General features: G+C 41.2%; 1 protein-coding gene across 4 annotated transcripts in view; it reads left to right on the top strand.

Annotated features, from left to right (window-relative positions):
* The window catches only part of btbd8 (BTB domain containing 8), a 94,932-nt gene that overhangs the window by 42,254 nt on the left and 39,925 nt on the right, over positions 1-12,753 (top strand). For all 4 annotated transcript variants that reach the window (XM_073062668.1, XM_073062669.1, XM_073062671.1 and 1 more), the window contains exons 7-8: positions 3,987-4,067; positions 4,857-4,953. In XM_073062668.1, coding sequence (XP_072918769.1) covers positions 3,987-4,067; positions 4,857-4,953 — 178 coding nt within the window. The remainder of the gene's footprint in view (positions 1-3,986; positions 4,068-4,856; positions 4,954-12,753) is intronic.

Raw genomic sequence — 12,753 nt, forward strand, 5'->3', positions numbered from 1 at the left:
GCATGCTTTCCTCCTTAGATTGGCACTAAGTCTGCGCGACTGCTCTCCTTGCATGCAGACAGTAAAGCATTTCCCATATTCTGAGATTTATGTGAATACTGGACTGTCTACTTCAGTTTTTCAGTGTTGTCTTTCTTGTGTACGATTGGCCGATGAGTGATTTGTTCATTTCTATGTGTGGGGTGGGGGGTGTTGGTGCTACTGTCACTGTTCTTTTCTGCAAGTGATGGGGTCAGGGATTGTTATGTGTAGGGGGTTGGTGATTGCTATTGTGGCTGTTTTTTGCTGTGGGCAAGGGGGGGGAGATATTGGAGTCTACAAGTTTTTCTTTTTCTTACTGGCAGAGGCAGTGGTGGAGGGGTGGGGGGAGAGTTGACGTCTTTCCTTTCATCGACACCTGTGGTCTTTCTGTATTCAGTGCCTATCTGGAGTAGACAAATATCAGAGTTGTACATGCCTACTTTGACAATAAAATGAACCTATGAATAGAAAATAAGGGATGTCATGTTGCAACTTTATGAAACGCTGATCAGACTGCACCACAATATATGTGGTGTGCTGGAATGAGCTCAGAGGAGATGCCTGGACTGGAGGATTTCAGTTTTGGGGAGAGATTGGAGTGTGTGAGTTCGTTTTCCTTGAAGATCTCATAGTAATGTAGTAGAATCAGTTTTCAATGGTAGGTTTATCAAAAGCAAGAGGGTGTAGGTCTAAATTGAGACAAAGGAGCTGTAAATGAGGATTTAAGTGGACTTTTTCCTTTTTCACAGAGGAGTTTATATCTGAGACTTGGTGCCAAAGGAGGTGGTGCAGTGAAATACAATTTAATTGTTTGAGGCATTTATGCAGTCACTTAAATATGCAAGATGTTGGCAGATATGGACCTAGTGTGGAAAATTAAGATGATTTTAGATGGGGAGAAAGATTGGAACAGCAAGCTGAAGACTCCATTCCTGTGCTGTTCAGCTCTACGACATGTGAGAAAATGTGTCACACTTTCATTATCTGGATTTGCTGAATGCTTGGTGCTTGTAAATGACTTCATTGCCTTCTGTCACATTTAATTCTTTCCTGTAATATTTGAACATTTAATGAAAGACATCCCAGAAGCATAAAATGAGAAGTATATAATCATTATTTTGTGAATTGAAGTGCATTTTGGCATCACACATCAACTCATAAATGGCCTAACAGCCATCAGAGATGATGCAGCCATGGAAATAGAATCTTGAGTTGCTTTTTATGTAAATACATTCATTAGGGTATCATTAGTGCTGTATTTGCATTTTGCTTTGAGCAAAATAATCACGGAAATGGTTTAATTCTATTTTAAAGATGTTCAGAAATATTCTTAAGTCATTTGTCCATGCAGCTAAATTTCAACTTCAAAGTGTTAGCTCTGGGCAGAAGATGATTGACTGTGAGGCTAAAGCTTTAATCATGTTTAGAAAACTTCGTAACAAAAACTGTGCAGATTTGGAAATGAAGGCATTCAGCTCCAGATTGGTGACCTAACTGTATGTGCTCTCTTTTGCCCCATATCCTGGATTTTCTTTGTTTAATAAAAGTCACTTGATGCCTACCATGGAGCTGATTATTAATTTTGTGTAAAGTAAAATGTTTGTTCCCTGCTCGGTAACAAAGGTTTATTCCCCAATTGCATGTCAGCTGACTGGGTTCTAATTTTTAGACTGATTTCTACTGAGCCAGTTGCTCCCAGTTCACCCCAATAATTCCCTTTTTAATATCTTGAAAGCTTTAATCAAATCGTCTCTCAATTTCTGAATTCCAGGGGATGTAAACCTAATTTGTGAGTCATTAATAGTTGATAGCATAAAAATCACACATTTATTAATTGATAGAAAGAGATTGGTATACTATTTATTCAGTGTTGTTCTTCTCTATGCCTTGCCATTTCTTTAGCATTTGTCTGTTTTTAAGAAGCCGAGTTGCTAGCTCGACACTCAACCAGGCACGGATGTAGAGCATGCAAGGAGCCATCCAGATTAGAACCCAGGGCAACTAATACCCATCGAGGAATGAATTCTGTCCATCTTGCTCGGATCCACTAATGTTGTCAGCACTTTACCTTCTCATGTCAGGATCAATAATCTCCAGTAGTTACACTGACATCTACGTTCCATCAACAAAGTCACTGAATAACAAATTGGGGCGCTGTGATGGGATCAAGGGGACCAAGCTGTCGGAAATGGTTTATTTCTGATGGAGTATTACTGAGGTGCAGTGTAAAGGATGTCTTGCCTACAGTGCATTGAGGTAGTACCAAGTAAAACAATAACAGAATGCAGAATAAAGAGCAACAGCTACAGGACAAGTAGACAAAAAGGTGCAAGATCTTAACAGGGTAGATGGTGAGATCAAAAGTCTATGTATCATACTAGGAAACCATTCAATAGTCTTATTAACAGTGGGGTAAAATCCATCAGCCTGATGGAATGTTACAAGTTTTTGTATCTTCTGCCTGATGGGAGAGGGGGAGAAGAGGGAATATCCAAGGGGGCGGGGCTGCTTTATTGAGGCAGTGAAATGTAAGCTGAATCTATGTAGGGGAAGTGGGTTTCTATGAAGTGGTGAGCTAAGCCCACGACTGCAGTTTCTGTAGTGCAGTCCAGTTACCATTCCAAGCCATTGTGCATCCAGATGTTATGTTTTCTGTGGTGCCTCGAAGAAATAAGATTTATGGGTACATGCTAAGAGATGCTTTTTGATTGCTGGTGGGATTGCTCCATTGCCAGAGAAGGGAGACTGCCTTTTGATTGCTGGTGGAATTGCTCCATTGCCAGAGAAGGGAGACTGCCTTTTGATTGCAGTGGGATGGCTGTGCTGATGGAGAGGGAAGCCTGTGTGGCCTCCCGGAGAATGTTACCTACCTATGGACATGGACTCTGGACTTTTTTTTTATATTCTGTGTTTTTTGCTCAATCTTACTCATTTTTTTTGTGTGTGGGAGGGCGATTTGGGAGTCAATGTGCCTGTTCCATTTTTGGTTTTTTATGTGTGAGGAGTAAGGATTAGGGGTTGATGATCATGCTGCTGTTCTTTTCTTGGTTTTGTGGCTATCAGGAGAAGAAGAATTTCAGAGTTGTATGCTGCAGTTATAAATATACCTATGAACCTTTATTTATTGACATTTAGCATGGAAAAGGCCAGTTGGACCTTTGCTCCACAACCCCCACCAACCCCCAATTTAATGCCATCCTAATCACAGGACAATTTACAATGACCAATTAACCTCCCAATCGGTACATCTTTGGACTATGGGAGGAAACTGGAAGACCTGGAGGAAATGGGAGACAGCAACAGGAATTGAACCTGGGTCGTTGGTACAGTAAAGCCTTGTGCACTACTGTACACTACGCTACCGTGCCGCCCCATTACAATGGTATCATCTGCAAACTTGTAGATAGAGTTAGAACAGATTTGACTATGCATTTTATGAGTGAGGGGGCTGACTGACGAGGCAGCCCTACAGAGCACCTGTGCTTAGAGTAATCATGGCGGAGGTGTTGCTGCCTATCCTTGCTGATTCAGGTGTGTTAGTGAGGAAGTCAAGGATCCAGTTGCAGAGGGAAGTGTTGACAGTCAGGTCTTGGAATTTGGTGATGGGTTTTGCTTGGAAATAGAGCTTTGAAGACAGAGCTGTAATCAATAAATAAAAGTCTAGCTTGCAGATTGCCTGCCCAGTGGTTTTGTATTGTGAAAAATGACTAAAGACAAAATTGAGCTTTATAAAAAAAATCTTTGCCTTGTAAACCTGAAGGATCATTGGAAGCTTTCCAAATGTCATTCATGTAAGTTGTTGCTCAGAATCTGAAACTTGTAGGATGGTGAACGTTATTAATCAGCAGTAGTACAACGTGGGCGATGGTGACCCATTGTTCATTTTATTCCTGGCTGTTCATTGTAAAATGTCTTCACTGTTCCAGTAGCTTTTCAGTGATTAATAAAGATATAATTGCTTACAGTGTGAGCCATGTGGAGATGGATATCATCATGAACTTTATATATGGGGCCATCTTAGACTTGCCAAAAGGAACTCTTCCATGGTAGGTGTATTTTATCTAACTGTTTTACATATCATCTTGGAAAGAAAGGAATTTTTAGTACATTGTCGTAGTTCACTTGAGAGACTGCACTATGAAATTTTATTCATTAACTAATACAGGTATCTGTGCATTTCTTTCTCCTTTTTAAAACATTTTATTTTGGATTTGAGGTAACAGATAATTGGGATTATAAGACCATAAGACATAGGAGCAGAATTAGGCCACTTGGCCCATAAAGTCTGCTCCACCATTCCATCATGGCTGATTTATAATTGTTCTCAACCCTATTCTCCTGCCTTTTCCCAATAACCTTTGTAGCCTTTACTAATCAAGAGCCTATCAACCACTGATTTAAATATACCCATTGTCTTGGCCTCCAGAGCCTATGTGGCGATGAATTTCACAGATTCACCTCCCTCTGGCTAAATAAATTCCTCCTCATCTCTGTTCTAAAGTGACACCCTTGTATTTTGAGGCTGTGCTGTCTGGTCCTAGTCTCTTCCACTATAGGAAACATCCTGTCCTTGTCCACTCTATCTTGCATTTTCAGTATGTTTCAATGAGATCCCCCTTTGTTCTTCTAAATTCCAGTGAGTACACGCACAGAGCCGTCATATGTTAAACCTTTTATGCCTGGGATTATTCTTGTGAGCCTCCTCCTGGCACTCTCCAATGCCAGGGCATCCTTTGTGATTCTATAAATTGGCATTGGAAGAAGGAGCTTCTGCAATGATGAGGGACTGAAATAGTGAAGCTTGGCACTAACCCAAAGCTTTTCCTTTTCTTCAGTTCCATCCTTTTGTTAGCAGATATGTACAATTTGGAAGGGCTGAAGGAAGTCGTTATGCATATTCTGAAGAAGGATTATTGCAAGTTTTTTCACAAGGTAACATTTTGTTCTATGTATGATGGACATTGTGCAGAAAGCTGAACATTTACATAAATATTCACTTTTTAATTTTCTTTAGTCCATTGCTTTCAGATCTTCCATATTCATGCCCTGGATTAGTTTTGAGAAGATTTTGCCTTGAAGATTTTTTTTGATTAATTGTACTTTGTGGAAGTGTTAGATTCTTGTTCATTCATTCATGAGAAATGAATGTGATTGCTAATGGCAGCACTTGTGATCTGCTGTCTCACGGCTCCGGTGATCCGTGGCATTCACTATGTCCATATCTGACCTTTTCCTTTCTCCACCTCTCTCTCCATCTCAGTGCAGAATAGTGACCAATATCCATGATATACCCACCAGTTCCTACAGAACTCTTGACTACACTTCCTCCCTCCTTGCTTCCTTCAGATAGATCAGTCCTATTCCATTCTGAGCTCCTTCCAGCCAAAGTGCCTAATGTAAACTCAAGGCACAGAACCTTGTAACATAGAAACATAGAAAATAGTTGCAGGAGTAGGCCATTCGGCCCTTCGAGCCTGCACCACCATTCTGTATGATCATGGCTGATCATTCAACTCAGAACCCTGTACCTGCTTTCTCTCCATACCCCTTGATCCCTTTAGCCACAAGGGCCATATCTAACTTAAATATAACCAATGAACCGGCCTCAACTGTTTCCTGTGGCAGAGAATTCCACAGATTCACCACTCTCTGTGTGAAGAAGTTTTTCCTCATCTCGGTCCTAAAAGGCTTCCCCTTTATCCTTAAACTGTGACCCCTCATTCTGGACTTCCCCAACATCTGTCATCTGGGCATGATACTGCCCTTGGGGCTTTCTGTGTTGAATTTAAAAGCTACCACTTTTTTTTCCCTCTCTGCAGCAATGGCTGTAGTTTAAAATCTGTTCTGCTTCTTTTTCTCTTCTCTCCTCAACTGTATTTAAAGTAATTGTCACCATGGTGACTTTGGCCTTACCTATTTACATATATTACCTGTGTTTTCTCTGTCCCTCTCTGTGATTTTAACTGCAGTAGTTTTCTCAGTGTCCAGTTCTGATGAAGAGTCCTTTGACCTGAAGTGTTAACTCTTTGTCTCCATCCCTTCAGATGCTGTTGGCTCGCTAATACCATCACAAATAGAAATAGACCACTTGGTCCTTTGACCATTCTCTCCCTTTCTTCAAGATCATTGATTTTGAGGTTTTTTTTTAAACTCAGCATCATTTTCCTGCACTATCCTGATATTCCCTTTATTTCTGCTTTGAATGACTGAGGTTCCACAGACCTTTAAGATAGAAAATCTCAAAAATTCTGCATTGTGCTCTTAACTTGACTCCTGGTTCTCAACTCCACATACAGGAAAATCATTCTCTGGATCCAAACTGCTGTGTTCTGGCAGAATCCTCTAAAGTTTCAATGAGATCTCTTTTCATCATTTTAAACTCTAAATACACAGATCTAGTCTACAAGAGGTATGCGCATAAAATGCTGGAGGAACTCAGCGGGTCTGACAGCATCTATGGAAATGAATGAACTGTCAACGTTCCGGGGTGAGACCCTTCATCAGGACTGGAAAGGAAGGGGAAAGTGGTCAGGATAAGAAAGTATGGGGAGGGAAGGAGTATAAGCTAGAAGGTGATAGGTGTAGTGAGAAGCCATGTTTGTGGGGGAGGGGAGAGTAGCAAAGACAAAAGGGCTGATGAAGAAGGAATCTGAGAGGAAAGTGGAGAAAGGAGACCTAATCAATGAGATTTCTTCTCATATAGCAATGTACCATCCCTGGAATGTCTGTATTTCCTCTACAGTGAATATTTCTTTAAGTAGGAGGATGAAAACTGTACCTAGCACTCGATGTGCGTGCTCACTATGGCCAGTACAACTCCAACGTTTCCTATTTTTGTGATCATGTTGTAACGCCTAATTCGAAGATGCCAACTGATGTGAACAAGGAGTGGCTTGGTTAGTTGTGAATGCTGCGTATCTTGTTACAGCAGTCTGTTTCATGAAGAGCTTATTGGCGACGGGGGAGGTTGATTGGAATATTGGAAAAATAGAAGATGTATTCAGTGTAGATTTGTGCTTGGATCTTTTTGTGCAACATGTCATTTTATAACCACATCCATTGTTCCTTGAGTACTTCTGTGTATGTTCACAAGTAAAGGAACACATTCCAGTGACTTTCTTCACAGTGTAGTTCAGAAGTGAGGATATTGACTGATGACTGCAGCACTAACTTTCATTCACTACTCATAAAATGGCTCAGGTAAGTAAGAATGGAACGTGTTCATGCCGGTAGGTGGTTGGTAACATTCATGCCCAGCGATGACCATCTCCAACAGCAAAGTCCAGCTATTTCCCCTTGCATTCAATAACCAGAAATGTAGATGGATAAGCTATAAATGTGCATGGATGCAAGAAGAGGCTGGAAGACATTTACAATGAATACCCCCCACCAAATTGCCAGCCGGTGGTGTAGTGGCATCCACACTGGACTTCCGAGGTGGGTGGTCCTGGGTTTGAATCCAGCTGGCTCCTTGTATGCTTTCCATCTGTGCTGGGCTGAGTGTTGAGCTGGCAACTCGACCATGTAAAAAAAATAGTCAAAAATGCTAAAGAGGTGGCAAGGTGTGCCCCAAGGCTCGGAGAAGAACAAACACCCCCTCCCGCCTCCCACAAGCCTCTGCACCATCTCCAAGGCATTTCAAAAAGTGATGTCACTCTCTCTATTTACTTCGATGAGTGCAGCTCCAGAAATGCTCAAGAACCTTGGCAACATCGGAGTTATTATTTATTTATGGATGAATCATTATTTATTCATTTGTTTGTTTATTGAGATACAGCCTGGAATAGGCCCGTCTGGCCCTTCGAGCCATGCCACCAAGCAATCCCTGATTTAACCCTCGCCTGATCATGGGCAGTTGACAATGACCAATTAACCTATTAACCAGAGTATCTTTGGACTGTGTGAGGAAACCAGAGCACCCGGAGGCGACTCAAGCACACACACAGAATGTACAAGCTCCTTACAGGCAGTAGCAGGAGTTGAATCCAGGTCGCTGTGTTACATGACCACTGTTTTGTTTACTGTGGTGTCACTTTAAAACGCCTGAATGGGGGTGGGGGGATATAACAAGCTGCGACAGACTGCTGGGACTTTCAGAAAGAAGGAGAAGGAGAGAGAGAAAGAGGAAGCTTTGGATCATAAGCTGCTGGTAGTAGTTTGCTGTGACAATGGGTAAAGTCTGATGCTTTCCCATGCCCAAAGGATTGGGTTGATTAATGGACACGGTGCACATTGGATGTGTGAATGTTACTTCATATGATCCATATGTGGATTTTGATGGAGTATTCTGTGGTGACCACTTTTGTTAACCCTTACATGGTTTTGGGTATGTTATGTGGTAACCACTTGTGCTAAAGGAATATTCCGTGACTGTCACCTTGTGATATTTCTACGTGGATTTCAGAATAAGATCTTCGGCGACTGTTACTTTGTTTTCCCAGCGTGGAACCTGTGGAATTCTTCGTGATACTACTCTCTACACAATAACGTGGATTTATGAGTTTCTCCCCTCATTTATTCCGTGGATTACTGGACTTTTCTAGTTTGCCATCTTAAGACTTTAAGAACTGTTCCTAAGCTTGACAGTTTGGGAGCCACACACACCTAACACTGTTAACTTCTGTTTATTTCATTTAATTTTCTATATTATGAGTAGATACTAATAAATATAGTGGTTTTAACATTTAAACCTGACTCAGTTTGTGATCTGTTGCTGCTAATACATAACAGCTGAAACTTTAAAGCATTGTACTAACCACAATGCTCCCATACCATCCCTAATTGGAGGCACTGACTGATGGAATATTACCCAAACCAGAGACTGTCACAGACATTTTTTCGTAATTTGAAGCTTTGAATTCTCCTCCCCCGCCCGCCAGTCAGTAGTGTTAAGGTTGGGGAGGAGGCTATTGACTACACTTTTCTAACCACTGAAGTTTCTTGCCAATGGCTAATACTGTCGGTGAACGGTTGGATTTTGTAGTTATTGAAGTTGCTGTTTAAATCGCTACGCTGCCCATTACTTGGCGAAGGCATATCATAAAACTCCTTTGGAAATTCCTGACCAAGCACATCATACGCTGATCTGATGTTTACTCTCCAACTGGAAGGTTCTGAGAAGTAGTGTTCCCTAGTGAGCCTTTTATGGAGTCCCAACACTTCAACATATTTACTGTTGACTTGGATCTAGGCACAGACTTGTACATCCAAGTCAACAGAGTGCATTGTTAAGCACAGTAAATTTTGCAGACAGGATCATGGAGATACCAAGGGACACAAACTAAGACCATTGCCAAGATACTGGTAAATGGAGTTCATTATGGAGGGATGGTGATGTCATGCATTTTAAATGATAAATTGGAGTCTTTTTATAGTGGTGTGAAACACTATGCTAGCTAAGAAAGCCAAGGAATTTGATTGTCTGCAGAAATCACTGTAAATATAATCAACAGATGCAAAAGTAATAAAATAAATTGCAGGCCCTTTTTAAACTGGGTGGAGGCTGGGGAGATGTGACATGGTAAACAAGGGTCAACTTTATTCACCATCTATATTTACATGTATTAGGAATTTGCTGTGGTGTGTTGGCAGAGCAACAAAAACAAAACAACATTCAGCAATTATTTAAAAAAAAAAGGTATTTTATGAAAATAAGATATTTAACCAATGGTGAGATAGCACTCTTCTGAATTCTAGTGGAGTTGTGGGGCCCCGAGGTAGATGGGGTGAAGTAATGTTGATGGCAAAGGGGTGATGTTGCTATGGTGATTTAGCCTGAAATCACAGCACTGAAGAGGGGGGAGTATTGCAGTAACATAAGAAATAAGAGCAGGAGTAGCTTGACACTTGTCAGTAACTTCTTCTCCACCATTCAATAAGATCATAGCCAATCTGGCCATGGACTCATCTGCACCTACCTGCCTTTTCCCCATAACTCTTAATTCCCCTACTATGCAAAAACCTATCCAACCTTGTCTTAAATATATTTACTGAGATAGCCTTCACTGCTTCATTGGGCAGAGAATTCCACAGATTCACCACTCTCTGGGAAAAGCAGTTCTTCCTCATCTCCATCCTAGATCTACTCCCCCAAATCTTGAGACTATGTCCCCTAATTCTCGTCTCACCTACCAGTGGAAACAACTTTCCTGCCTCTATCTTATCTCTTTCATAATTTTATTTGTTTCTGTAAGATCTCATTCTTCTGAATTCCAGTGAGTCCAGTTCCAGGTGACTCAATCTCTCCTCATAGTCTAACCCCCTCATTGCTGGAATCAACCTGGTGAACCTCCTCTGCACTGCCTCCAAAGCCAGTATGTCCTTCCTCAAGTATGGAGACCAGAACTGCACACAGTACTCCAGGTGTGGCCTGACCCTGTAGAGTTGCAGCATAACCTCCCTGCTCTCAAATTCAATCCCTCTAGCAATGAAGGCCAACGTTCCATTTGCCTTCATGATAGCCAGCTGCACCTGCAAACCAACCTTTTGTGATTCATGCACAATCACTCCCAAGTCCCTCTGAGCATGCTATAATTTTTTTTTAGCATTTAAATAATAATTTGATCTTCAAAAGTATTTAAGAGGCATTTTAGATAGGCACAGGAACAGGCAGGGAATGGGGAGATTTAGACCATCTGCAAGCAGGTGCTCTCATGACCAGCGCAGGCTGCTCTATGTTCTATTGAAGTATTCTTGGGTAGGGTTGAGGGATTAAAAAATGTTTGGAATTACACAAGGGCCCTCCATTCACAGGTGAGGTGACAGGACGTAGAAAAGAAGAAGTCAGATAAATTCGTAGCAGAATTGGGATGCTTTCAATGAGATTTTTGCTATTCAGGTAGATTAGTTCACGCAGATCAGCTCATCTGGACAGGAGTAGGTTTCTGTAGAATGCTCCAGATAACAACTCTATGCAGCAAAATGTACTACAACCAACAAGGGATCAGCCAGATTTAATTACCTTAACAATGTGTGAAAATTTCTTTCATGATGGTCACAATCCAGATCTGTGAACCAACTGTTAAGTGTCCAGGCTGTCCTCTGAGTGATGAGACAGAGTAAACTTAGCACGCCTCCGAATTGGAGTCAGATTTGTTATCACCAACTCGTATGACAGCAGCGGTACTGTGCAAATTCATAAAAACCCAATAAATTACAAAAATAAAGAGTACAAGAAACAGAACAATGTGGTAGTGTGTTCATGAATAGATCAGAGGGGAATATAAGGCCATACGTGCCTGTTGAGAGTTCTTGTTAAGCAGAATAAAAATACATCCAGGACAGTATAATACTAAAAGAAAATGCATTCAAAAGAATTAGGTACCAGTCTGAGAAACGGAGTGGCTGCAGAGTCAGGGTTTCAAAGAAGAACCTTAAACAGACTGAGCAGGAAATGAAAAAATATTAAACAGGACGAGGGATCAAAATTGGCACATTTCATGATAAAATGAGGAAGAATGTGTATAAGATCTTAGGAAAAATTTAGATAGGTATATAGATGGGAGGGGTATGGAGAGCTGTGGTCTGGGACCAGTTTGATGGGACTAGACAGAATAATAGTCTGGCGTGGACTAGTTGAGCCACAGGGTCTGTTTCTGCACTGTAGTGTTCTATGACTCTGAATAACCAGGTTGTCAGAAGCTATAATTGCCCTGTAAAAATTAATAAAGGTGTTATTGTAAATGAAAATAAGAAAGCCGTGATTAAATATGTCAATATTGTCGTCAGAATTTATAGTAGAGGAAGAGTCTAAACTTTCTGACATCCCAAGGAAAGCAATACCTTATCTGGAATTTCCAAAATTGGCCCAAATAAAATAAAAAGCAATGAAGAAAATAATGACTGTCCATTAGGAGCAGATGATTTCGATGTTAGGATTTCAAAGAAATTGGGTAATGATGCTGAAAATGCTTTAAAGATGACTTTTCCAAGTGTTCTCCATTGAGGAATTTTACCACAGGCAAAATGTAACTGCTAACATTTTTGAGTGTATTTCAAGAACTCTCTGGATTCTTGCATTGAACCACCTGAAAAGAAACAGGAAACATTATTATGATATTTGAAGAAACATTCTTTTCCTCAAACAAATTGCTGATTGTCCCAGTACTCCAGAGATTGTTCCCGATGTGACAAGAAGACATTTAGCTTAGTTAAAAGGGGTCCTGCAGGTGCTGGGAATCCAGAGCAGCACACAAGGTGCTGGAGGAACTCAGCAGATCAGCGGCATCTATGGAGGGAGATGAATGGTTGATGTTTGGGCTGAGCCCCTTCGTCAGGACTGGAAAGGAAAGTTGGTAGAGGCCCCGATGAGAAGGTGAGGGTGGGGGAGGGAAGGACCACAAGCTGGCAGTTGATAGATGAGACCAGGTTGCTGAAGGAGTTATGTTAGAATGTTTTCTGTGAGGACCCTGATTCAATTCCCTCCGCTGTCTGTAAGGAGTTCTCCCTGTGACCACATGGGTTTTCTCCAGGTGTTCCAGTTTCCTCCCACAGTCTAAAGACGTGCCAATTGGTAGGTTAATTGGTCATTGTAAATTATCCCGTGATTAGGCTAGGATTAATTTGGGAGATTACTGGGGTGCACAGCTTGGAGGGCTAGAAGAGCCTACTCCCTGCTGTCGCTCAATTTTTTAAAAAAATGAACAATAATAATTAACAAATAATCCTGAAGATATGAGTTGTAGAGTCCTTGAAAGTGACTTTGTGGATTCCGTTCAGTGCTGAGGAGAATGA

This window comes from Hemitrygon akajei, chromosome 12 (assembly GCF_048418815.1).
Source record: "Hemitrygon akajei chromosome 12, sHemAka1.3, whole genome shotgun sequence".
In the NCBI taxonomy this organism is placed as follows: Eukaryota; Metazoa; Chordata; class Chondrichthyes; order Myliobatiformes; family Dasyatidae; genus Hemitrygon; species Hemitrygon akajei.